This window comes from Calonectris borealis, chromosome 4, assembly GCF_964195595.1.
Source record: "Calonectris borealis chromosome 4, bCalBor7.hap1.2, whole genome shotgun sequence".
In the NCBI taxonomy this organism is placed as follows: Eukaryota; Metazoa; Chordata; class Aves; order Procellariiformes; family Procellariidae; genus Calonectris; species Calonectris borealis.
The window spans coordinates 3,422,595-3,449,125 of NC_134315.1; the positions used below are offsets into that span (position 1 = coordinate 3,422,595).

The 26,531-nt window shown below is 48.2% G+C and overlaps 1 protein-coding gene across 7 annotated transcripts in view; it reads right to left on the reverse strand.

Moving 5' to 3' along the window:
* PTPRA (protein tyrosine phosphatase receptor type A) overlaps positions 1–26,531 on the reverse strand; it is a 127,220-nt gene that overhangs the window by 28,334 nt on the left and 72,355 nt on the right. For 4 of the 7 annotated variants that reach the window (XM_075148409.1, XM_075148407.1, XM_075148406.1 and 1 more), the window contains one exon: positions 231–309. In XM_075148409.1, coding sequence (XP_075004510.1) covers positions 231–309 — 79 coding nt within the window. Of the gene's footprint in view, positions 1–230; positions 310–1,714; positions 1,946–10,453; positions 10,647–26,531 lie in introns of those variants that run through there. The other 3 variants (XM_075148412.1, XM_075148411.1, XM_075148413.1) reach the window with 3 other exon arrangements.

Below are 26,531 nucleotides of genomic sequence, written 5' to 3' on the forward strand. Positions count from 1 at the left end.
GAGGAGGTACAAAGGTTACAGCCCCCGTAAGAGAGGATCAGTATTTGCTAGAGGTAAGACCCGCAGGTGCCATTTATGAGCACCTGCAGCCCATCACCCTCTTTTTGACACTTAATATTACAGTTAAGTGGAGGGCAGAAAGGGTAAGTCACCGAGCATGCGAGCACTTACTCCTTTGATCCTAAAGATGGTTTAGGGACAAAAGAGAGGAGACAACGAGTGTAGTTTACCTGTTGTAATGTTGTTAGCACCTACGCTTATCAGGCCACTTCCGAGCAAAAGGAGAAAAAACCACAAATCCATGTTGACCTGGGGAAGAGAGCAAAGAACAGTTATTTAAACCCTCATGCAATATCATCCCAAAATAATTCAAACTGGGGACGCTGCTGTGCATCTGGCGTGTGTAGAGCTGGAAGGGAGGAGTGAATGTTTGGCTGGAGTCCCTGCAGGCATGTGGATGGGAAGGATTTACCAATATGTTCATATGTTCCCAACTGGAGGGCGCATGGAGACATCCCAGTGGACCAGCAAAGGTGACCAGAGATGAAGCAGGGAATGAGCAAAACGTGGGAGAGCACGAGAGGAACGAGCTATGAAGCTGAGCACCAGAGATAAGTACCTGGTCTTAAAGGAAATTAATAACGTGTTCATATAATGGTCTGCAAATGAGTGTACTTTGAGCAAACTGAAATGCAATACACGTGAAGACCACGACAAGGAACCTTGATCCAAAATGCCCAGGAACCGGAGGCAGGGAAGAAGGAGAGCTCAGCTCCTCCTGCAGATCCAGCGGATCCCTGCCCGCTCACTGAAGCCCCTGCCTGTTACCAGGCGCGGGCAGAACACCCGCATGAGGCCAGGCTCAGCTCCATTCAAACCCCATCAGATTCCCTGCACGTGCGGACGAAACAAATACCCATAAATAATCCAAGATCATCTGCAAGCACATTCATTGTACTGTACGTTTCTTCCCAGGAAATGTCCTGCAAAATTACAGGACGATGACATCAGTAGAGTTGCTTCCCCCAGGCTTTCTCCCCCAGCCCTTTTAAATACAAGGTTTTTATGGTGATTTCTTTCCTCTTTAGACCTCAAAAAGCTCCTGAGAAATGGGTATTGTTATCTCCTCCCAAACAGATACGGGTCCAGAGGCTGAGGCAAACGACAGTGAGATGTGAGACGTCATCATCCTGGCCAGAAGAGAGCCCAAAGCTGCCAAGCCCCAGACCCCGGGGCCTCCCAAGGACGGGTCAGCATCTCGCATCTGCTGCGAGCCCAGAGCGGGCTCGGAGACGGCTCTGCTACATGCCATCGACCAGCAGCTGCTGTACGACTCTCTCCTGTCCTTCAGGCTTTTGTCACGCATCCCGTTGCATCTTCAGCATCTCCTGGGAGAAGGCTGCGAGATCTCGCCGCCAAGTCAACTCGTCACGCTGCCAAGAAAGAGTTTTATTCCCGATACACGGTCTAAGCCTCCTCCTCTTAAATACATCTCGTGTTGTTTGTTCTCATTGTATTTATTTAAATCTGCTTCAATCTAGACCCATCCCAAACTCTGGGCAAAAGGACAACACTGAAGTCATCAACGCGCTGGAAACGATATCAGAAATACAAGATCCTCCCCACCCCACCCAGGAGTATCCTCCCACCAGCACCACCCACTTACATGTTTTTCCTCCCCCCCGAAAGAAAACCTGGCAAAAAGTGAACTTACTCAGTGATCAAAAGGTCAGACAAACCCTGAACCAGAAGGAAACCAAGCTCCAGAGATAAGAGCTTTCCTTGGGCTCCCTCCACGGCCAGTCCTGGGGCAGGGCTTTCTCCAAGGGGTCACACTGTTGCGAGCAGCCAACTTTCCAGAGGGTTTCATCACCGGTTAAAATATCTGTCTGGATGAATTTGAACTGACTCAGTTCTCCTGCCGCTTGGTGAGAGCGGGGCTGGTCCTGCAATGCCTCCCGTGAGGCTCTGCTCCAGGGTGGGATGTCCAGAAAACCCGCAACCGGTAGGGTTTTGATGACATGCTCCACTCTTGGTGCTTAACACACCCCACACAACTTGTTCAACCGCCTGCCAGAGTCTGAGATGCGCTTGGTCTAAACAGTTTTGGCTTTGGAGAGAAAATCCAGTGTTTGTAAGGAAGAAATTTTTTACAATGAGGGTGTAAACTGGACCAGGTTGCCCAGAGAGGTCGAGCCCCATCCCTGGAAACATTCCAGGTCAGGTTGGACGGGGCTCTGAGCGACCTGATCTAGTTGAAGATGTCCCTGCCCGCAGCAGGGGCGTTGGACTAGGTGACCTTTAAAGGTCCCCTCCAATCCAAACCATTCTGTGATTCCACAATTCTGTGATTCTATGTTTTTAGGGCTGATGGCAAGCCAGCCCAGCTGGAGCTTGGGGAAAAGCACAGCGGCACGTGCACCAGTGGCTTTTGCTCCAAGGCCACTCAACAAGCAATTGCACTCTGGAGCTGAGAGGGTCCTAAGCCAAAGAGGTTTTCCACCCGCCCAGTGCAGGAAAGGGAGCTCGTGTCCTCTCTGTGCTTAATTGCAACTGGGAGGCACACGAAGCTGCGCAGCCAGCAAGAATGAAAGCAACTCGCTGCAGGAGACAGATCCTTCGAGCATCCCACTGTGGAAACCCACAGAAATAGGGCGCTCCTCATCATCGGACCCACGTGCAAAGGCAGAAGGACCCTAAGTCCAAGCTGAACCTCCAAAGGAACATAATGGCGGCACTGAGATGCTCCTGCAACCTCGCAGGGGCTGATGAAGGCGCCAAGGTCTTGCCATCGCAACCATTTCCCTCGCCAGAAACCCGTCACTACCCCAACAAGAAAACAAAAACAAAGTAAAGAGAAAGACCTGGCTCTTCTGCAAACACTAGTAGGGAAAAAAGTGCCTGTTCGCTGTGTTTTGATGCATATTTGTATAGAAACGCCATTCTCGTAGTGGATGTGGCTCCTTTCCTCTTCCCCCCGTCCCGTTCTCAAAATGACAGTTCCTGTTCATTTGGGATCCTGTTCATTTGGGATCATGTTCATTTGGGATCATGTTCATTTAGGATCCCGTTCATTTGGGATCCCATTCTTTTGGGATCCAGTTCATTTGGAATTCCTGTTCATTTGGGATCCCACTCATTTGGGATCCCATTCATTTGTGATCCTGTTCATTTGTGATCCTGTTCATTTGGAATTCCTGTTCATTTGGAATTCCTGTTCTCCATTTGGAATTCCTGTTCATTTGGGATCCCATTCATTTGGGATTCCGCTCATTTGGGATCCCATTCATTTGGGAACCCTACAGCTATGCCAGCGCTAGCTCCGCAGCAGCAGTTTGCCCCAAGAGCCAACAAACCAGTCGCTAACAGGGACGGTCCCACTGCGCCGGCATCCTGCCGGCTCCGAACACTGAGATCTTGCTCCTCACCACCTGGCCCATAATTAACCGATCATTGAAAAACCATACAGATCTTAATCTCTTCCAAGCCTTTCTTACTGGCTTCAAGGATCTTTTGAGCTGGCTGCTCCAGCTCTTGCAGTACACCTCAAATACCAGGGGAATGACAATTTTTTCATGGTTGCTCAGCAAAGGGGTGGCAGAGCTGGGACTGGACCCCAGGGGACCTGGTTCCTCTCCTGTCTGTGGTCCCTGGAGTCCTTTTGAGAAAGTTAAGGAAGGAAAGACCAATGGGTTAGCCCACACCGACCCCGCACCCCCTCCCTAAGGCCAACAGCCGAATGTCCCGTTGGCCTCCGAAGCTCTTCTGCCCCATCCTCAACATATTTTCCCTTGGTATCAAAAACAGGACATGGAGGGTAGGTGGAAGGAATTAAAAGCTGTGAATCCCCTCTTCTTTCTGCCCTCTGTTACAGGGAAGTAACCCACATACAATAAAAGAGCTTGGTTTTATTTGCATGACCGTGATTGCCACATGGATGAGAGCTGAAGGTGACGCCTGGACCAGCCACGGGCACTGGCTGCAAAACCCCTTCGGGACGGTGGGATGATGCAGGTCCCTCCTTCGCTGAGCCGGCAGCGTAGCTCCGATGCCCTGGAATTACAGCAGCGGGCAGGCAGCTGCCTGCCTTTCAAACCCCCTTGATATGACATTTAATAAGTTCATTGATCCTTGAGCGGATCGCAATAGGAGGAAAGGGTTGGCAAGGGGAGAGAATACCCAATTTCCCCAAGCCTTGCCCCATTTTCGTGAAGAAAGCTGGATGTAGGCGGTCCATGCGGATCCTCAGTTTTTATGGCTTTACTACTGTGAATGTCAAAAGAAACAGGATGCCGGGCAGCCCAGAGAGCATCACGGCTTGCTGGGTAGATCATTACACAAAAATCCTGGGAGCTGCTCCTGTGACCGGCAATCAGCTGCCAGCGCCGCTTTATCACCTTAAAACCGGATCCAGAGCAGAAAGCAAACGAAAGAGCCCTGCGCAAGGGGAGGGCTGTGCCAGCCCAGCTCCCGGCTCCCAGCCCCTGCTATTAAACACTCCCTATTCCCAAATGCAGTATAAATAAATGCCAGCGGTACGCCGTTACCCGCTTCTTAACATAAAAGGCCTCAAGAGTCCTACCCCAAAGCTGGAGAAACCCGAGTCTCCCTTCCCCCTCGGCTCCCTCCCTGCTGGTTTCGGAAACGGAGAGGAAATACTTGTAATGTTATCAACATAAACACAGCTCTTGGCCGGCTGCAACATCCTGCGAGCTCTGCAGAAAAACACCCTGACGTCACGGCGCCGGCTCTGCCGAGGAGAAAGGAGCCGGCTTCGGCACCGCTGCCCCGGCGGGTTGGGATGCTCAGCATCGCGTCTTCATTTTAAACCTTCCTTTGCAAAAATCAGGGTTAGAAACCTGAATAATTGCTACCGGTGTTTCCAGCAATATTATATATATATTTTTATACATATATATATATATTTATTTTTTAATATATATATAGCGTATATGCACTGCGCTCTCCTGTACACTGCTCGGGATCTTCCTATAGGAAAGGCTGGGTTTTAGGCTGCAGGATGTATGTTTTAAAATAAACGGATCTTGTCACGATGATTGATGCTGGAGGGGGGGAAAAAAGGAAATAATCTCTTTATAAAGTAATAAGCGGCTTAAAAATGGTATTTGTGTGTGTTGCTATAGGGGAGTTTGGCTGCACCTCCCCGTGCTTCCAGAAAGCAAAGAATTAGTATTTAGTGCTGCAGAAACTGCCCAGATCCTACCCGGATACAGCCGTCCACAATCAAAGGCAGGATTTACCCCCACCTCTGACATATTCCTAATTCCTGGAAAATGAGGCAATCTTTTTCTATGTGTGAGGAGGAGACACAACCTGACTTCTGTCCGGCTTTCCGGGACCCCAGAAACCACTGCTGCTATCAGTAGGATGCTAAAAATGTAGTGGCCCAACCGAGACCACCCGACTGCCTTGTGCTGGTCCTAACCACAGTGAAAAATAAAAAATTGTTCAGTTTTCTTCTTTTTCTTTTGGCAGGGAAGAGTGCAAAACTAGGCGCAAGGTTAGCGTTTGTACCGGTTAGCTCTTTGAAGCAGCTCACAGTAGGACAAGAGCAAGCGTGAGCATAAAGGGGAAAAAGGTCTTTTTTTCTTTTTTTCGGTGGCAGCAAGCCATCAGCATGGCTCAGCTGCCCTGGAAAACAAACCTGCTGTTCCCTCTCCCCCTCCCTGCTCCTTTTAAATCCCGCTTGTGGTTTTCCAGCCTCTTGCTGGAGCCATGATCCGCGGCAGAGGAGAGCTGCCCACGGGCTCATCCGACGGCCGAACGATTTCACCAACACCAGGTTCTCCTTCCCCGTTAACCCCGAACCTCTCGCTTTGGATGAGATGCAAAGGATGTAAAAATAACGATCAGGATGAGCCCTGGGAGCTCCGCACCGAAAAGCAAAGCCTGGTCCCCTATGGGAAATCAGCCGGGGGCCAAGCGTCTTGCAGGGGGGTTCCCTGAGCTGTGCATTGACTTCTTCTCTTCTTTAACATCGTGCAAGGAGCTGCTTTGGCTCCGAACCACGGTGGGATGGCTCATGGGGTGTAGGTCATCTCCTGCACCAGAGCTGTGGCTAGCTGGCCATTGCAGGGAGAGGAGCTGTTGCGTTCAGGGAAGGAAAAGGGTTTTGTTGCAGTAAGACACAGTGACTAATTCCTTGCATGTGTCTCCGAAGCTGAAACGAGGCCTTTGATGTGTCACTGAACATTATTCCCCCACCCCACCCTCTGCTTTTCCACTCTTCAACAGAAAAAATGAATCACAGCAACCATTCACCCTTTCTGAAAATCCACTTCATTTTCTTTTTTTTTTTTTTTTTTTGCTTTTAAATAAACAGGCGGCTTCCACACGAGCGACAGCCACTGTAACGAACGGCACAGGAGGAGGAGGACAAGCCTGCGGTAGGGCTTGGGGTTTTGCTTTCTCCACATGCCCAACCTTCAACAAATCACCGCTTTCCTGCACCTCGATATTTACCCATGGCATGGTTTGGGTTGGAAGGGACCTTCAAAGATCATTTAGTCCAACCCCCCTGCCATGGACAGGGACATCTTCCACTATATCAGGTGGCTCAAAGCCCCATCCAACCTGACCTTGAACCCTTCCAAGGATGGGGCATCCACAACTTCGCTGGGCAACCTGGTCCAGTGTCTCACCACCCTCATCACAAAACATTTCTTCCTTATATCCAACCTCAACCTACTCTCTTGCAGTCTAAAACCATTGCCCCTTGTCTTGTCACTACAGGGCCTGCCAAAAAGTCCCTCTCCATCTTTCTTATAAGCCCCCCTTAATTATTGAAAGGCCGCAATAAGGTCTCCCCAGAGCCTTCTCTTCTCCAGGCTGAACAACCCCAACTCTCTCAGCTGTTCTCCATAGCAGAGGTGTTCCAGCCCTCTGATCATTTTTGTGGCCCTCAGTCCAACAGGCGAACACACACAGTCCTCTTTCAAAGAGCAACATCATCATACATGCATGGAGGGAACCTGACCCTACTCCCACCTGGCTTTCTGGGCACCCAGAAATAGATAGCACTGTTTGCGTGATGTCAAAAACTGATGGCCAGAACCAGGATCAGTATTGCTCGTAGAGGTCATCTTCAGCGAGGTGTTAGTCTATCCCATGCCAATCATACAGACTCTCAAAGCACGCACTGGCAGCAGCAACATGCGTGAAACCATTGTGGGTGGACGTAGAGAGGATCAGGTGTTCACCAGCCAGGCCTTGGAAGGAGGTTCCCCAAGTTCCCTTCCTACCTCTGCTGCCGAAAACTGGAAATCCCTGTGCTTCAGCCTGACCTACCATAAAAAGGCTCCCAAATTGGCTTTTTTACTCCGTAAGTGAATGATGCAGCTTTAATTAATTCAGAAATGTTTGCAAGGACCTTTGAGACCGCAGTTAAGAATAACTTACTGGGTCCAGTCCTGTTTAACATCTTCATTAATGATCTGCAAGATGGGTCTGAGTGCACCGTCAGCAAGTTTGCTGACGACACCAAACTGGGAGGAGTTGTTGAGATGCCAGAGGGTCGTGCCACCATCCAGAGGGATCTTGACAAACTGGAGAAAATGGGCCAACAGGGACCGCATGATGTTCAACAAGGAGGAGTGCAAAGCCCTGCCCCTGAGGAGGAACAACCCCAGGCACCAGTATGTGCTGGGGGTCACCCAGCTGGAAAGCAGCTTGGCAGAGGAGGACCTGGGGGACATCAAGTTGACCATGAGCCAGCGTTGTGCCCTGGAAGCAAAGAAAGCCAGTGGTGTCCTGGCCCAAAGCATTGCCAGAGGTCGAGGGAGGTGATCCTTCCCCTCTGCTCGGCACTGGTGAGGCCACACCTGGAGCACTGTGTCCAGTGCTGGGCTCCCCAGTACAAGAGAGACATGGACAGACCAGAGAGAGTCCAGCAAAGGGCCACGAAGATGATGAAGGGACGGGAGCATCTCTGCTATGAGGAAAGACTGGGAGAGCTGGGACCTGGAGAAGAGAAGGCTCCGGGGGGTCTCATCAATGTCTATAAACACCTGAAGGGAGGGTGCAAAGAGGACGGAGCCAGGCTCTTTCCAGCGGTGCCCAGGGACAGGACAAGGGGCAATGGGCACAAAGTGAGACGCCGGAGGGTCCCTCTGAACATCAGGAAACATTTTTGGCTGTGAGGGTGACCGAGCACTGGCACAGGTTGCCCAGGGAGGTTGTGGATCTCGCTCCCTGGAGGTCTTCAAAAGCCATCTAGACACAGTCCTGGGCAGCCGGCTCTGGGTGGCTCTGCTTGAGCAGAGGGGTTGGACCCAGAACAGATGACCTCCGGAGGTCCCTTCCCACCTCAACCACTCTGTGATTCTGTGATTCTGTAGCTTGCTGTCCTGCAAACTGTCCTGCAGGAAGGCAAACCTGCCAGGTAATCATACTGGGGTAAGATAACATCCAGCACTAAGGAGATCCCTACACTGTGCCAGATATATGCTGGGGTCCCACCGGTGTCCCTCCAGCTCTACGTCATCATTCGGTGAACAAGCACCAGTTACTGCACACCACGACAGCCCTCCGCCATGTACGAGACAATCCTCACCTCCTCGGAGCCACTAACAAAGAGCCAAGAAGCATCTCAGAGGAAATGAACCCATGATAGACTCCTCCAAAGGAGCTTGGAGCATCTCAAGACTGATAAGCGAGCCTCCTAGAAGAGCCCCAAGAGCAGGGAGTTGTTATCTCAGAAGACAGGAAAATTAAACTGATGAGGTTTTAAGCAAAAAAAACAGAGAAAAACACCAATGAATGTGGATGCTTAAATAATCCAGACATGAAATAGTTCAGGCTCCTAAAGAGATGCAAAAATGTTGACTGTGGATATCCGTCCTCTGTAGCTGTGTCATGCCAGTTCTTAGCTGTATTGCCTTGCTTTTGGGAAAGAAATCTCTCTCTGTATGTTTAAAAACAGGCAAATATTAACGTAGAGCCTAGAGACTCGATGGTCTCATGCTAAAAATACAGAAGTGAAAGCCAGGAGATGTAGGCTCCATCCCTGCTTTATGCCAGGGGCAGATCGGTGGCATCTCTAAGACCAAGGCGCTCGATGATCTCCAGCCCTTGCCCATCGAGCTGCACGGACGGGCACTCCTGGCTGCACCGCCGGCACAGCAAGCAGAGTCACTGTCTGGAAGCTGTCCGAGTGCCTCGGAGGGGAAGAGTTACAAATACGTCCAATTATTTTCTTAATAATAATTTTCCTAATAACCCTCATAATTAGGACGGGTCTAATTTGCCCTCAGCCATTCTTTTCTGCCAGCGCTGCAGGTGTCTGATCGTTGGAGCACGTGCCGGTCGCTCTTGCACCTCTCACCATGCGCAGAATAAACCAGGATGGGTCAGGGAATAAATTGTGGAGGGAGGCAGAAGGGGATGAAGAGCTTCTTGGACCTGTAGCAATGGAAAACGACCAGCTGGAGAGGGTTTCCTAAAGGACACAGCATCAAGGAGCATCAAGGTGGGACAGGTAGAAGCCGAGAGAAGGTGAAGTCCTAAGAAAAAGGAGAGTGGTGAGCTAAGCCCAAGGGAACTGTCAGCTCAGGGAGGATGAAGAGGAATGACTGACTCGGAGCCTCGACCAGGAGGAAGGTGCTGGGGATGGTGGGTTTTGCTGCAGGCCAGGCTGGTGAAGGTCAGTCCGGTGGTAGGAACTGTGTTGCAAAGGGGAGAGGGAGTCAAGACCTCCTTCTGGGGTAATTAAAATGGATCTGCTGAAGCAACACTCTCAGAGACTGTAAAAACCGCTGGCTAGTAGGAGACCAAAAGATACGGTCTCCCGGTGTGCTTTCCCCCATGGGACAGGCATCACAGCGGCAACACGGTGCTGGGAAGCGGAGAGTGACTGCCCAAAAGGCTTGAGAGAGGCCGGTTCATCTCATTATTCAAAATAATGAATTAATAAATAAATTTTAAAAAAAAGTCAAGTCATACAGGAATATATCTCTTTAAATATTCCATTTTAGGGTGTCCCCCTCTTTGTCCGAGGCATCATTTGTAACATGTACAAAGAAAACATGAGTGCAGTTAGTATACCAGCTACGTAAAAGAGTGATTGCTTTTGATTGAGGAGTCAGGTTGAAGCATGGCCATTATTTAGCCTAACAACATCCCTACGTAGCAAGACGCCTTTCGGAGAGCAAGCGAACGGTACGTGGGGAGGAGAAACAAGGTTTAAAAAAAAAAAAACACATAAAAAAAATAAAGCCCAGCTTTTGGGCTCAGCCCCTTCTGCAGGACCAGCTCCAAGCTGAGACCACGCCAGGAGCCGGAGCGATCGGGCGGCGAGCGGTCAGAGCATCCTACTTAAAACAAAGGTGTCGGAGGGGATCATTCGCATGACAGCCTTAAAATCTCATTACAGAGGCTAAGCTCCAATTAAAACGCATGCGTTCGGTCATGCAGCTTAATCGCTGGTTGTGCTTACCCTGAAATCCGCCCGGGACACCTGTAGGGTGCAGGGAGCAGCCAGCCCGTCCCACGGAGCAGCGCCTGGGCTAAGAAAGTGCCGTGGATCCGTAAAATCACCAATTTACCTGCGGTAATTCTGCACCGCTGCTCAGTTCAGCCCTGTTGCCACAGTAACACTTCTGGTGTAGCCGAGATCACTGATTATGAAACTAGAAAAAAAATCAGAGGCTGCTAATTAGGATACACTCCAGTTCTCCAAAAGCTCCATATTAATGACATTACGATTGCAAGCGCAGGGAAAATAAAGATGCCAGAAAGCATCGCCTCGGTCAGCATTGGCGACCGCCGCCAGCCGCTTTTTGGGTCTTTTTATATATGGGTCTTAAAATTCAGCTTGCAAATTCCCTGTAAATTCGGCTTGTTTTCCTTCTCTTTAAACAAATGTGCAAGACTCGGTGGAACAGTCTTTACTCTTTACATATATTTGCATGTATTAGAATGGAAAAAAAGGGTTGAGGATGATGTACAAATGGCGATAGCCAGAGCGGGGCCAGGGATGCATCCCTTGCATCTCGCATTAACTGTATTTGTTTCTGCCGCAGTTTGCCAGAGAAAGAAACCAAAATTACAATTTTACCAGTGGCTGCAAGGGTCTATAAATGAGGTTTGCAAACGAGGGGAACCGGCGTTGCAAACGTTTTCCTCTCTGACTCTCTGAGTGCCAAAAGCATTTTGAGGCACGTCTTCTGCCGAAGGCTTCACGCTGAAAAGTCTGACTGGGAGCAGTTGTGCTGCCAGACACAAGCATTTTTCAACACAATCTACAAATAAGATACCGGAGCGTATTTCCAGGCAAAAGGAAAATGGCCTGACAGATACTTCTGGAGCCACAAACCAGAGTGATGCTGCTTTAAAAAGTCAGCTCATCAGAATGCCTTAATTTTTCCATTCTCATGGGATGACGGATCTACCGAGAGGATGAAATGGTGATAAATAAGCGGGGCCAAGGACCAAAATTGAGTTAATAGCTTATAATATTCATTACTGCAATGGCAGACTCTGCATTTCTCCATCACCCAGGGCCACTTCACGACGCACAGCCTGGCTGCTTGACTTCAGCCAGCTCCACTGAGGAGGACCAGGAGCCACCACCTCCGAAGGGGACGCAGAGGTTGAAAAACAAATTGCTGGTGAAAGCCAGGGCTGGAGCTCAGGCACGGCCTCAGGTTTGTCCTGGGGAAGGGCAGGAGTCGAGCGGTGCCAGCATCTACCAGTCCAAGACCATCGGGCTGTGATGCCCCGACCCAGGCGCGCAGCAGAGCCCCTCCACCTTACATCCCTCCGTGCCAGCATATGGGATTTCAGAAGCCTTAGTTATAACTTTTGGTCCAAGAAAGAGAGAGAGAAGGGCTCTCCCCTGCAAGCAGCAAGGAAGCTTTAGGCAAGTAAAATGTAAATGTCCGAAGTGGGAAACACAAATAATCAGTTGGGGGTGACCTAGAGACTTCAGGTACCACCTGGCTGACAGCAAGGGTGCTGTTTTTACAAGTATCTTTTGCCCAGCCAAGGGCCATCATGAAAACAAGCTGCAGCTTATTTGTAAAGCAATGAAAATGGCTGCTGAAGCTCTCATCCAGGTTGCAGGTGAAATTTGGATCAAAATGCAACACTGCAAGCTCTGATGCAGTTGCTGGAGGTATTAAAAGCTGGAGCAATTGTAGATCATATGTGACCCACCAGAAAACAAGAAGAGAATCAATCACTCTTTGGCCATCCCAATTTATAGAAAATATCCCTGTCCCTACTTCTTAAATTAGTAGAAATAACTGGAGAAAAAAAATACTATATATGTAAAAAGCCTCTGAATGCTGCAGGGCTGTGCTCTCCCTGTAGCACAGGCAACGGGGACTTCACATCCACAGCAAAAGCTGATGGCACCCGCCAGCAAAGGACAGCCCAAAAGCATCGAGGGGCTTTCCAGAAGGCAATGCTACCCCATCCACTGGATGGAGCTCCTAGCAATTACCCTCCCACAGCCTAATTACATCTCATCAGCTCCTGGTTCGAGTCATGGAAGGGATTAATGCTGGCAATTAAGCTGATAACTGGGTAAGGGCTCTTCCTCAGGCTGTCCCAGGATCGGTGCTGCACCGCTGTGGATAATCCTTCCCCTATGAAGGGTGAAAAGTTAAGTGCTTGGAGAAGAACTGGGGAATCACTTTTTTCCCCCTTTGAGGCAGGAAAATAAGTGGGATTCAGTTTTTTCTTTAGCAGTGTCACCTAAAGTCTCAAAGGTGCAGTCCCCCAGCTTGCGATTGCATGAACCAGTCTCCTCTCCCATTCACCAGTAATACTGGGGATATGTTAGGTGCAGTGTTAACTACCTATAAGTGTGATTTATTAGCTGGAAACAATGCAAAGGGCTGATCTCCTATGCTAAGACATTCACCGACCACAACATAAGATCAACTGGCCAAGCACGAGAGCCTCCCAGTCCCGAGCAGACAGGGATTGCCACGTTACAAATAACAAATTAATAAAACCAGTGGGATTCAGCTACCATCCATGAGTTTTTAGTTGGAGGCATTATTTCTAACATTGTAACAGGCTTATTTACAGGAATTATTAGTCCTTTAATGCCGTGTGCTCATGTATATAGTACAGTATAAGCCGGTTCGATGCAACCACAGAGAGAACATCTGCTTTTGTGAGCAATTAGGGAAATTATTGCCAATTACGAAGACTGCAGGTAAGAGCAGCTGGGAAGAGAGGCTGGAGGGATGTGAAGCTTTTCAAGATGCTGCCGTGAGCGGGAAGTTCACCGGGAACATAAATATCCCGGCAGAAAGGAGCCTGCACCCAGAGAGCAGCTGAAATATCCTCAGCAAGGAAAGGATTACGGGGCCAGCAGAGTTTTGGGGTGATCCCTGTTATCATTCACGCTGTCGGCATTTCGAGCAGATCAGTCTCCCAAATATTTCTTCTCATCAGCCCACTCTCCCAAAAAAGGACCAAACTCTGCCTCTGGTGGCTCTATTTCCACTTTCCATCTTTTTTTTTCCATCTATTTTTTCCATCCATCTTTTTTTCCATCTATTTTCCTTTCCATCTTCCATGTCCAAGAGGGGTGTCCTTGTTCAAGATGAAGTGATGCTGCAGGCACACGTCTTAGAGCCACACCAACAAGCCGAGCATATTCTATCATTGCTACTGCTATAAACCTATTACATATATATTTATATATATTTTTATATATAGCTATAAACCTATTTTAAACCTAATATCATAAAGCTATTATATAATATATATATATTGCTATAAACCTATCATAAACCTAATATCATTGCTATAAACCTACTTCCTGCTGACACAAGATTATGCAAACTGAAACGACCCTAGTCTTAACAACAGGGGGGGTACAAGCCCCTGCAGATACCAACACAAAGCCTAATGCTCAGTAGTTCTGAAAAAAATATATTTAAAATGCAGTTTCTTATCCTTAAAGTGATTAAACAACAGCCTGGGATGCCTAACTTTTAGCCCTCCCACGTTATTCACAATTCATTCTCTATTTTAATCCCCCCAACAAAAGGCTGAACTCAACTGTATTATTGTCAGCGAGGGCTTTTATCATCAGCCTTCGAAACGGTCAAGGCACGGGAGAGAAACAATGACTCTCACAGGAGAATAAATACAATCTAAACAAAAATACCCTGTTGCTAAGGTTTAAATCAGCCTTTTTTTTGGGCACAGCTGGGTAGCTGGGAATTCCGGTGCCACCCTATATAAAAAAACAGGGAAGAATTAGGACTCGGATAGGGGAAAATAACCTGGAACTCAGCCCCGTTGCATTTTTCCCTGTTGCATTAAAATATGAATATCACGTAGGGGACTTTAAACCAAAGCCAATGGCTGGAGCACGCGGGTGTTTGCAGCAGGAGATGCTCTACCTAAGCCCATACGTTGCTCCAACCTCTGTGGTCCTGGGCTTCGTGTCTTGCTCCAGCAAGGGCAGGAGGTGAACCATGATCGAAGACCTCCGTGGTGAAACCTTGAGGTTACTGCAGCACTGACGGCTCAGATGTTCACAAGCTCGGCAGATGGCTGCTGGGAATGATCCGTGCCTCCGGGCTAGACGGCGCCGTTGTCTGCACGGCAAGAGGAAAGCTGGAGAAGATGGAGGAGCAAGCTCTGCTGGAGCAAAGAGATCTATGGAGATGCTGGCCACCTTGCCCGCACAGCCACGGCGCAGGTGTTGGGAACATCGAGCTGGGACCTCCTCTCAAGGAAAGCCCCAGCCCAAACCTCAACGATTTCTCTTGTGAAATCAAGCCCAAAAGCAACCGCAGAGCACCGTGTGGTTTCTACATCCTCAGCCAAGGGAGCACCTGCTTTTGGGGTTCGGTCGAGAAATGCCCTTCCCCAGCAGCAGTATGAAAAGGAACTGGGTTCGGCCGTGGCATCCTCCCCACTAAACGCAGCCGCCAGCTTTGCAGCAAGGGTTTCCAGCAGCAAAGTGGCTCCAGGGTCAAGAGTGACCACAAGGCCAGGAAAGCCACGGCTGACAGCCCTGGCAAGCTGCCGCAGGGCAGAAGGTCGGGTAAGGGGACACCAGAGCCATAGTGGTCCAGAGAGGCCACCAGCCTCCATGACCAGCCCATCTTCCTCCCCTCTAGATGGAGCTCCAGGAGAAGCCTGAGGTCCCTCCTCAAAGTGAAAGCAGACGCATCCCATCATCTCCAAGCATCATCTCCTGACCTGCAGCTTGGCGCTAGAAAAGAAGACAAGTTTGCAAAGGCAATTTCATGAAAACCAACAAATCATCAGATTAATTATTCCCTCCTGCAATACAGCCGTAAAATGCCCATCATGACAAATTGCAGTCAAAGTACAGAGCCCCCCAAAATAATTTTCCCCTCCTTCGGTGGGGCAATTCTCAGCCCAAAAACTGCTCAAAAGCCTGGACGGGCTGCTGCGATCAGGCACAACGGGGCACCGCAGTGGTGGCAGCTGCTCTAAGGAATGACTTCTCTGAAATGTTTGGAGATTTTATTTGCACTGAGACAATAAATATTTTTGCGCACATGTAAGCAGCGGTTAAGTGATGTATCTTGGCCATTTCGCATGCAAAAAAAAAAGCACAAAGAGGGAATTTCAAGTTTCCTTGATGACAGCAGCCTGGATGCGTATGAAAGAGAGAACAGAGTCAAGGTAATGCTGGAATTCAGTTTTTATGGCCCATTCTGTTTTTTTGCCAATAAATAAGGTCTCCCCAAGCAGGCATTAAATGTCACCTTGTGTCACTTAGATTGCAGTGATACTCAAATAAACATTAAGAGGCTATGACAGAGCTCAAATCCCCCTGTATTAGGCACCTAGGACAAAGAGCCATCAAAATTATGCTAAATTAAATTATTTCAAACCTATCTGGAATGACGGAGCTCTCCACTCAGGTTAAATATTTTAATTTCAATAGCAATGCACTGGATAGCAACAGAGATATCCCCATCTTTGAAAGTCTTTGCTGTCCAGTCTTTTCAAAAAGCTTTGAAAAGCAGCTTTCCCACAAAAACACCCATTTCCATCACGCTCTGGCTAGAAGCATAATACACAGAAGGCTCCTCAGTATCGCCGTTAAATAAGAGACCCCCCTAACCAGGCATTAAATGGTACAGGAGCTCGCACACAACAACAGAGACCGCTTTCTGTAGCAGCTTGTCGCTGCACAAACACAAGACAAAGTCTGTTGCTGAAGACCAAGACTGTATCTGGCGGTGCAGTGGCCCAGCCTGACAAACTCATCTCATTTTCATAGCATCATGGCATGGTTTGGGTTGGAAGGGACCTTCAAAGATCAACTAGTCCAACCCCCCTGCCATGATGTTCCTGCAGGGACATCAGGTGGCTCAAAGCCCCATCCAGCCTCTACTCCTCTCCCCTCCATAGCTTTACAGGCATCCTACAGGTTCTGGGGGCGATTTAGCTGACTTTAAAAAACAAGTTCTCCAGATGTTATGGGATGTCTTTGTGTTCCTGGTGCTCCAATGTATAGATGCTTGTACAATTATAAGGTTGACTCCTCTCCATCTTCGACTCTGGTGTAGAGCACGAGCTATAGGAAAAGCAGACTTGGAGGCTTTGGAAAATGTGGTGGCATCTTCATTCTCAATTAATTAATTATCCCATAAACAGCACAAGAAAGGGTTTAGCTCTGAAGTGTGGGCTGGTTGCTTTGACGAAGGAAAACTCCCGTACCTCAACCACCACTTTGCAGAGGCTGCCAGCGTGCTCCTGAGTGCAGTTTTGACCACCTCCGAGCTCCAACGCTGGCAGTGAAGACAACGGGCGCAGCTCAGCCTCTAAAGCAGATTTTGCACCATCTGCAAAGACACGCTCCGGAAAGGGAGAGCGCAAGCAAAAGCAGAGCAGCCCTTGCTCTTTCCAGGTGGCCTTTCTCAGCAGCAGAAGGGCATTTCAGGTGTGGGATGCTCTTAAACCAGCTGGAGGAACCAGTTATAAATGGCAGATGCTGAGATACTTATTAAGAGTCAAGCAAGAAACATCAGCAGTGGGGTGACTTGTAATCCTTGCTGGCGTGGACTGGAATTAAAATTAATGAGTTAGAAATAAATGGCTAGCCATCCCGACTCGCACCCCAACGCGTCTCTGACTATGAGATTAATGTATACAGAATTAATCCAACACCATCTTCCCCCTGACCTATTTGGGCACGGAGATAAGACCCACAAAAACCATCTCGCAGGATCCGACATGGTGCCACTGCCGTTGACTGGTTTATATCCCCACCGCTGCTTCTCCCCCTGCTCCAGAGGACACTTTGAGGGACAGAAGAAGCAATAACTTCTCTGAAAGCTGCTTTAGTACAAAGGGAAAGACCTCTTCACCCGGAGGGAAGGGAAGGAAAGTTTCGGGTGACCCGGTTCAAGGATGCAGCTCTTGCTGAGCAGCTTTAACTCCTCTCATCCCAGATTAGCTCCTCTGAGTGGCCAAAGCTCTTTCACTCGCTGGAAAGATGCCACGTTTGTGTGTCAGACTAAACATCTGTGCTTTTAAGTCCTGGATTTTCAGATCAGATCTATGTGTTTGGAGAGGAAAAAACAACACAAACTGTCTGTTACGGGAGTTTCATTGAACAGAGACACCATTATTTCTTCCTCCCCATCCCCCATATCACCTCTCCTCTTCTCCCTCTACAAAAAGGGCAAAACGCTTCAACAGCTTTCAGGAAAATGCAGAGAAGAAAAATAATGTATGTTTTCTGCGGTCAGTGTTTTCCTATTAAGTCAGAGAGGAGCCACCAGAAACACAGCGTGCAGTTGGTGTCTCCCCCTCCTGCCTCACCGCTGCAGGGAATCTGCAGACCAGACTTGGGATCTCGGGTTCGAGGACCAGGTGGATGCTCTCACCCCCCAGCAGGTTTCTGGGACAGGTACCCATGCAGCCAGCCCTGGGATCAACCGTCATCCTTAAACCACATCAGACACGGTGCCAAAAGCACTCAAACCCAACTGGACCTTTACTGCCAACCAAGGACGCACTCAGCCTTGGAGACCTGGATTCCTCATGAGGAAGAGGAAGAGCCTTCAGAAAGGCTGAAGACAGAAAGGTCATCTCCAGCAAAGACCCCAAAGGCTTTAGTTGTGCCAGGAGGGTGTGGAGCAAACAGATGGAGCCATTTGACAAGATGTGGCTTGGTGGTCCAAGATAATTTCATTTTCCGAGCTATGGATGATTAGTTTTACCTCACCAGCAGAAAACTCTCTGAGAAAGTAGCAAGAAATGCCCCAAAGCCACAAGTGTCCTCATGGTGTTAACTGCTCTGTTGGCATTCTATGAGAAGAAGGGAACATTTCTCCATCTGATTTACTCCATCGCATCAGAAGGTTGCTCAGCTGCTCCTTCGGTAGGGCCAGGCGTGAGGGTGGAACCAGCTCAGCGGCGAAGGAGCACTTATGGGGACCTCCCATCAGGGTGTGCCCAACCCTGACGCCACAGCCAGGACACCCCACCGGCACCCATCACGCAGAGGCAGCTGTGGCCTTCCTTCCACCACGCTAAAATACACATGGGTTCCCCCAGCAAACCTCCAGTTGCCCCAGAGCCTTCCCACCTCCTGCTGTCCTACAGAGCTCCCCTCCCCATCGCTCTCCTTCACTTGCAGATCTCTGTATGAGAGAAGTAGCAGCTATAAAGTAAAAACAAGCGACAGTTCACCAGCGAAGGGACGCGCTGATCCTTCTCCCTCCCACATTCACGGCACCGTGCAACAGGACTACTCTGTACGTATCAGCTCCTCGGGGCAGGGGCCGTACTTCTGCTCAGCACATGCTCCGGTAGTTCTCCACACAGAACCTGGATCTGTGGGACCTCTACGTGGTGTCACAAATAACATGAATCACGCTTAATGAATGCAGCGTTCCCCACCTCTGTCAAAAGGGTAATGCTTTAGGTATGAAAATGAGTATGAAACTGGGAAAGGATGCTGGTTTATGCCGTGAAGATCGTAGGTGTGTGCACTCGCGTGTCTCCATTCCTGCTCTTACCGGGTACTTCAAAGGAGACCCCACCAAGAGATGACAGAATCCCTCCGGTTTGGTTTCTGGGGCTCCATCAGTCTACATGAGCTGCACATCAGCCCTTTCACCACCCCCCCAGCTCTCCGACAGCCCTCGCTGCTGTAGCAGACTTGCCCCCTGCTGACACTTGTCCCCACCCTCACTCTGAAGACAAGAGTTAAATATTTCTTTTTTGACAGCCAGGTCTAATGCGTCTCAGATGATCAGTGCAACCGCAGGGAAAGCGGTCTGCGACTCTGGTCTCATCCCCCACCAAAGAGGCACCCAACATCCCACCGACAGGGTCATCTCATGTGCCTCAGCATCTTTGTTCTCTCCTCATTTAGTTTTCCCACTTAGGTCTCGCTGCAGTGGTGGGGACGTTTTAACGTAGACAGAAGCTGTGGAACGAGTCTCCATCTTTGGAGATCTTCAAAAGCCATCTGGAGATGGTCCTGGGCAACTGGCTCTGGGTGGCCCTGCTTGAGCAGGGGGGTGGGACCAGATGTCCCTTCCCACGTCAACCACTCTGGGATTCCGTGAATTTGCACCACAAAACCTTCATGTTGTTTTTCTAGCATATAGCCTCTCCAAGATGACTCTCACTGGCTCCAACATCAAGCAGCAGAAGTTAGCTCTAAGGCTTGTGGTGGGCTTAGACACATTTCCAGCTCTTTTGGATCTCTCCGATGAAGGTGTGGTAATGATCAGCATTTGCAATCCAAGTAGAGAAGGTCAGTCAAATCTTCGCTATCTTCCTTTACAGATGGCACACTCAGCTATAAAAACATTAACCAGCTCGTCAAGAGGTCCTGCTAGCTATATCTACCCAACAAAGGCACCCACCAGGGAGTGATCCTCAGCCCCTCGAAGCAATCAGGATCAGCCCACCTGGAGCTGAGCAGGCTCTGTCCCCGCTGCCCAGCACCGTGCCTGGCTTGTCCCTGGGTCCCACAAGGTCCTCATGGCCCAACACTGGCACAGGTTGCCCAGAGAGGTGGTAGATGCCCCATCCCTGGAAACATTCCAGCTGAGGTTGGTCGGGGCTCTGAGCAACCTGATCTACTTGAAGATGTCCCTGCCCACGGCAGGGGGGTTGGACTAGATGACCTTTAAAGGTCCCTTCCAACCCAAACCATTCTCTGATTCTGTGAACAGCATCTTCGTGTGGGGCATTTTTTGCATCTTTTCCATTTCAGAAGACCTGAGATATTACAAGAGCTGTGACGGAGCACACCAAAATTGGGGGTTTAACAGCTTGGCAGGTAAAAAGATGAGTCACACAAGCACAGGAGCGTACAAGGCCATTTAATTGCACATTACTGCCCTGCAGTTACCGGAGGACTCAGTGGGGCAGGAGAAGGGAAATCCGGCGCCTCTTGTTCACACTGAGTGGGTCCCTGGAGCAAAGTATTCCCCGAACCACACCTACGGTACGAGGATCTGCTCGCTCGCCATGACGGGGAGCCAGGGAGCCAGCCTGAAAGCAGGTGACAAGCTGGGCAGCCAAGGACAGCGAGGCATCCCGAGTCCCAGCCTTTGGTCTTTACCATCATCTACATCCTTCCTCGCTGCACAGGAGCTTCGGCTTCAGGGAGCCAGCTATTGTTTCCAGTGTGCGAGAATAATGGCACCACTTTTTTTTTGTGTCTTGCCACGTACCCACCTTCCCTCTCCCGGCCCAAGGGAGCTGCCGTTTTCCACCCATTTTATAGAGGAAACCAGTGCAAGGATCAAAGGAGGCTCCTGGGCGGGAGTGGCGAGCGTCTGATGTGAAAAAGCAGTAACCAGAGAGGTGGGAGCAAGGAGACACGTTAACAGGTATGGGGGCTGAGCAAATCAAGGGGTTGCTCCTTCGTGCTGGAGCCTCTGGCCATGTAACCTGAGTGCCAGAGCAGAAGATGTCAAGAAGCAGAGGAAGGAGAGAAAAAAAGACCTAAGTTTGGATTAATGAAACAACTGGGTGACAAAATAAAAGAGTGAGCTCCTTCTTCTGCTTCTACTTAGTGTCGCACTGGGTCATCCTCAAATGACCTTTTGTGTTTTACTGGAAGAGGAAAATTTGATTTAAAGTCTTACCCTGGAAGTCCTTTGGTTGCGCTAGATGAAAGATGGTTGCGCTACTCGGGAAGTGAAGCAACCACAGCGAGGAGCTAAGTCCCTGCTGAGCCGAGCCCCGGCATTCCCGCAAAACGGACTATCAGAAGTGGGCTTTTTCCTTCCTTTTCCCCAGCAAGACTGCAAAATGAAAAGCATCTCCGGCATTTGGCTATCCCATGCCCACCAGCAACGTCTGTGGTTTGGGTGGAAGAAGACTTAAAGGTTTCCAACGCAACTTCTTACACTCCCCACATGTCCATCTATCTCCCATGTGGTTTTTGGAGCAAAATCCACGTTAAGGCAGACAGAAGTGGATTTTTTTTTTTTTTAATGGATCCTTTGTAGTGCTCTGATCCTAAGTGGTCTTTAGCAGCTCTGGGAGGACAGGTCCCAGCCTGCTGCTTGCTCATATACCGAGGGAGAGAAGAATGCTCCCAGGGCTTTGCATCGCTCGCTCGCGGATGTTCAAAGCTGTCTGTTAACCTCGGGCCATATCATCCCAGCTATTTTCAAGCAGGACTCCTCGTGTAATCATGATGGCCTCGAGTCGGTTAAAGGCAGGGCCCAGGCTATATTTACCTTGGCATCTGATTGCCAACGCTCTGCCTTCCAGAGTCCTCTTATTTCCTCCTTGAGTAATTAGTAGCCTGTCAGTGGGGAGAGGAGGAATGAGGAACTTTACCCCATTATTGCCGTGTCTTTTGCCACTGTAGCCAAGCCCTTGACCATGCCCAACAGCTGTAGTTTGTCACAGTATCGGAAAATACAGAAGTTGTCAAAGAAAACTGAGATCCTTCTTTTCGGATGTCATGGGGAATAAGCTGCTTCCAAAGATGAGATCCAAGGTCACCCAGAAGTGCTGGAGCCGATAAATAGCCTCACGATTGGTTTACAATCCGTGTCAAACGAGCCCAGTATATCGGAATATTGTTTAGAAAGGTGAAACACCTGCTCTATATTATTTCAGAAGAAGTTCCTGTTGGGAGAAAAAAGACATCACTCCTTGCTGCTGATGAAGAAAGCGTTAATCCCAGGCTCCGTGAACCTTCCCATCCCAAATGCAGCACACCGAAGCACGCTGCTGGCACAAGCAGCTGTCCAACTGACCCAGTTTTTTTTACAAACTGGGTGAATAAGGACAAAACCATCTCATTTTCTTTGAGAAAAAATAATTCACATTAAGGAAGGTAGGATTCTGGCATTGTTCTACACACTGTACGACACACCGTCCTCTCCTGACCTATTTACGGCAGCGCTGCAGCGGGTGTTCCTGCAGGGGGGATGGCGTTATCCGCCGTGTAAAAGCCTAAAATTACACTGCCCTACAAAGAGCTGGGATAAATTGACCCCTCTAAGCAAACGGGTTGCCAAGCTTTTATCTTCTCTTCATTGTTAACTTACACTGAAGCGGAATAATTAGACGATACGGGGCTATACGAGGCACGATTGGAAAACCCTGCCTTAGCAACTCAATTGTATTTGTAATGCCCGCGTTGCCTATTATATATACCTACTGATTTGGAAAGCTGCTTCTGATTTCACACTCATTCGATATAGGTACATTTATGATTTTTGTCCAATTTCCGCTACCTAATATTATGGCGAAGTTGTGAATTTTGGATTAGGAAAGCAAAGTGACTTTAAAAAAGGCTGGTGGGCGATTGCTCCGGCTGCGTTTTCTTGCCCTTCATCCAGTCCAGACGTCGAAGTCTCAGGACACAGATGATTTCCGCTTCTCTGCAGAGGTTCTGCCATGGTATTTAGAAAGCGCAACGAAGGGAACAATAAGCATCAAGATGTGTCTAAAATTAGTGGTTTACAAAACAATCTAAGTTTATAATATCCTGAGTACAATTAAAAAAAAGAGCAAGCCGGCCAATTATTTAAAAGTTGCAGGATAAAAGGAAACCCAGCTCAAAACTGTTATCGTGTGAAAAAAATCCATCTTTATTGTGTTGCAGTTTTGATACTAACCGAAATAACTTCCATGAAATTACCATCATGCTGCTAAGAATTAGCTAAATTGAAGCAACACACCAAAATCACACTGCCTTACCCAAGCAATCAATGTGAGAGCAGCCCGCAATTGCTTCATTATTTTCTGCCAAGTTTTAAATTCCAGTATATTTGCCAATTGTTTTCCCTTTGTACACCTTCGCTCCTCACACAGGAGAGTCAGAAAATGGATGGATTGATCTCCACGGGATCTTCAGTTATATTCGCATTTTGGGTCTCAAGTGGTAACAAAGCTGCAGCTCCCAGACTGTAAGTGAAGAGGTAATTTAAGAGGAAAACAGCAAAGCTGCATTTCCATTGGTGTTATTATTATTTTTAATATAAATCTCAAAGGAGCAAAATTTGATACAACAGTAGTCCCTGAAAAATACTCCTCCTTCTGCCAGGGAAGATGAAAATGTCCTTTAAAATACTGGGGGAAAATAATATTTATAAATCACTGCCAAGGGGAGGGATGCAAAACTGGCAGGGGATCAGAGATTCCACAGCATCCAGCTTCTGCTGTCCCTCACAACTGGGAGAATTCAAAGGAATTAAAGTTGTCAGGGTAATAAAATCGCTGTCAAGGAGAACGGACCTTTCCTCCTGAAAAGCCATCTCCTCTTCTAAGGGAAAAAAGAGATCCATCAGAAACCTGACCTTGCACTTCCGTAAGGGGATGAACGTACTCTGAGCGCGTCCTGCTCATGAGCATGGATCTGGGGGAGGTCTCTGCAGGCTTTTGCTTAGGAGAGGACACCAGAGATGGCCATGCCCACTATCTGCGGCTCAATTTCTCACACTTGAAATGAGGAAATACGAGCCCTATAGCATAGAACCAAATAAAGATGGACATTATAGTTCACCTGGCCTCAAAAATAGACATGTGTAAACTGTGTTTCCATGCACCAATATTTCAAGGACAAATATAACCACGAAGTCAACAACTGCAGAGAGCTACTGATACTCTTCAGAGATGTAATGAGTAATCTTTCTTCTGCCGGGGATAAAATACAAGGTTTTCTTGCACAGGTTTTCCACATGAGCCCTCCTGGGCTTAGGTTGAATGCCCAAACCCAGCATCCTTCTGCTCAACTGCACCGCAGACCCAAGCTACTTAAATTGCTCCTTCATCCGACGTTCTACAGTCCTCATCTTCCCTGCTCCAACCTTCAGATTTAGCACCAAACCAAACTTTAACCCATCTTCTTCCTAAACGCTGCGCACAGCCCACTCTCCCATCTTTTCCCTCCTCCCAATGGTCCTACGACCATTTCCTCCATCACGATATTTCTAGCTTGGCTGCAAAGCCACCCTTCCTAGGTAAGAAATTATCCTCAGATCTCTCCATTCCTCCTTGGAAATTCATACCAAGTCATAGATCCTTGCTTTTCTTCCCATCAACAGAAACAGCAATCGCCTTGGTAGATAAATAAGGCTGGTGGTAGACCACTTGTGACCTTCAAGCCATGATTCAGCCACAACACATCAAGAGCTATTAGCCACATAATTTAGCGTTACGAGCAGGTCAAATCCTAACATGCTTCAAAAGGTTATCTCAACACCAACCCGCACAGACAACCAAGATTAGAAGAGAGGGGAAATAAAACGTTCATGGCCAGCTACGTTCTGACCCATTCTCAGAGCTCTGTACCGTGGAGCAAATAGGACACAGGATTTCTTGTGGGTGAAAGCAAAGAAAAAACTATTCAAATCTCAGTGAAACAGTATTCAGTTACTAAGCTCCGGAGCCGACACCTGACTGACACAAGACAGTTTTGGGTGATGCCTCAACTGTGGCTTCAGGAAAGCTGGAGAGCAATCACTGTTAAGATGGTTACACCCTTCTACATCTAGAAATAGTCAGAGCAGGGGCTAAAAAGTCCTTTTTAATTTAAAATATTTTGCAGTAACAGAATCACAGCCCAGAAAAACATTAACCCTGTAACAAATGACCAATCCCCAACACCACCAGACTCCACACTGCACCCAGCAACAGTCCACCTCCCTTCCCCACCTCTCAGCAGAAGGAAATGAAAACCATATGAACTGGATAGGGAAGAGATCGATTAGATCATCTTGTCCTACCCACCACGCAGCAAAAGACTGTTCCCTACAAGAAACTTCCCAAATTACTCCATCCAGTCTCACTTATAAAAGTCCAAAGTGATGGAGTTTCCACCTCTTCTCTTGGGATATGATTTCTCCCCGCAGCCTAAAACATCTCACTGCCAGGAAGCTTTTCCTATCGAGACTTTCCTTTTGAAAATTTCTTCAGTTCCATTTGCAGTCCCCCTCTCTCCCCTGCATATGTGCATTTATGAACTACCCTAATTAAACAGATTAATACCAAAAAAGGAATTACAATTTAGGAATAAATTAGTTTATTTTCCTTTTATCCTCTACGAAAAAGCCCAACATGTCAAAGAAAGTCTGAGTCTCTCTGAAATCTCCCGTTTTTAAATTGGTCCCACTGCTCATAATTACACCTCCCCTCTATGCATACAAGTTACTCTGCTTTTCTTTCCCCCCCTCCTTTTCTGGGGAGGAGGGAAGGAAGGCAGAGAAAAAAACGAGAAAGGGTGGGATAAGGCGAGAGAGGAGAGGGACCCATCCCATCAGACCAGTCTAATTCTTGCAACATTCCCCAGGCGTATGAAAATGCAGGTTACGATACCGGCTTTGCCTGATGAATATTCCTAACTCCATTTCAGACGCAGGATCTAGGTTTATCCAGCGATTGGCTTTTCTGCAGCGAGCAACAGCTTCCACTTCACATAAATACCAAGGAAGAGAAAGGCTGTCTTCTGGCCAAATTGCGGGCAGCAGCTTGGAAAAAGAAGGACCAAGGTCTGAAATGCTGCTCCAAAAAATATTATTTTTTCACAAAAATTGGAACAGCTGCAAGAGACAAACGAACCCCCAAAATATCCATCAGGCTGGTGGTTATGGCATATACTGGTAAAGGGTGTCACAAACACAATGGCTTTGATTGAAAATATCCTAAAGAAAGCCGTATTAGGAAAAGTCCACTCCAATCTGCCAGTGCCTTTCCCCAGCTATTTTCAATATAGAATTTTACACCTAGATCCACCTGTCCGATGGCCTGCTGTTGGTACTAACTATTCTAAGTTTTTCAAAAAGATGGTTATTTTGGGCTTAATCATAATGGAAATTCTCACACTTTGACAAATAACTACTCATTCAATCTAAGGGCCATCCTGCTACTTCAGGCTCCTGCCTCTGAGTTGTCCAACTAAAACAAAAAAGAAAGTAAATGACAATTAATATTTGATACTTTCTCAGCCTACACTTTTAAGGTTTCTTTTCATTATCAACTTGAACTTAAATGAAAGTTCTCCATTTTTATATGCTGGAAAGCATATAAAAAAAGAAGTTATGCAGAAAGATGATGGCAAATGG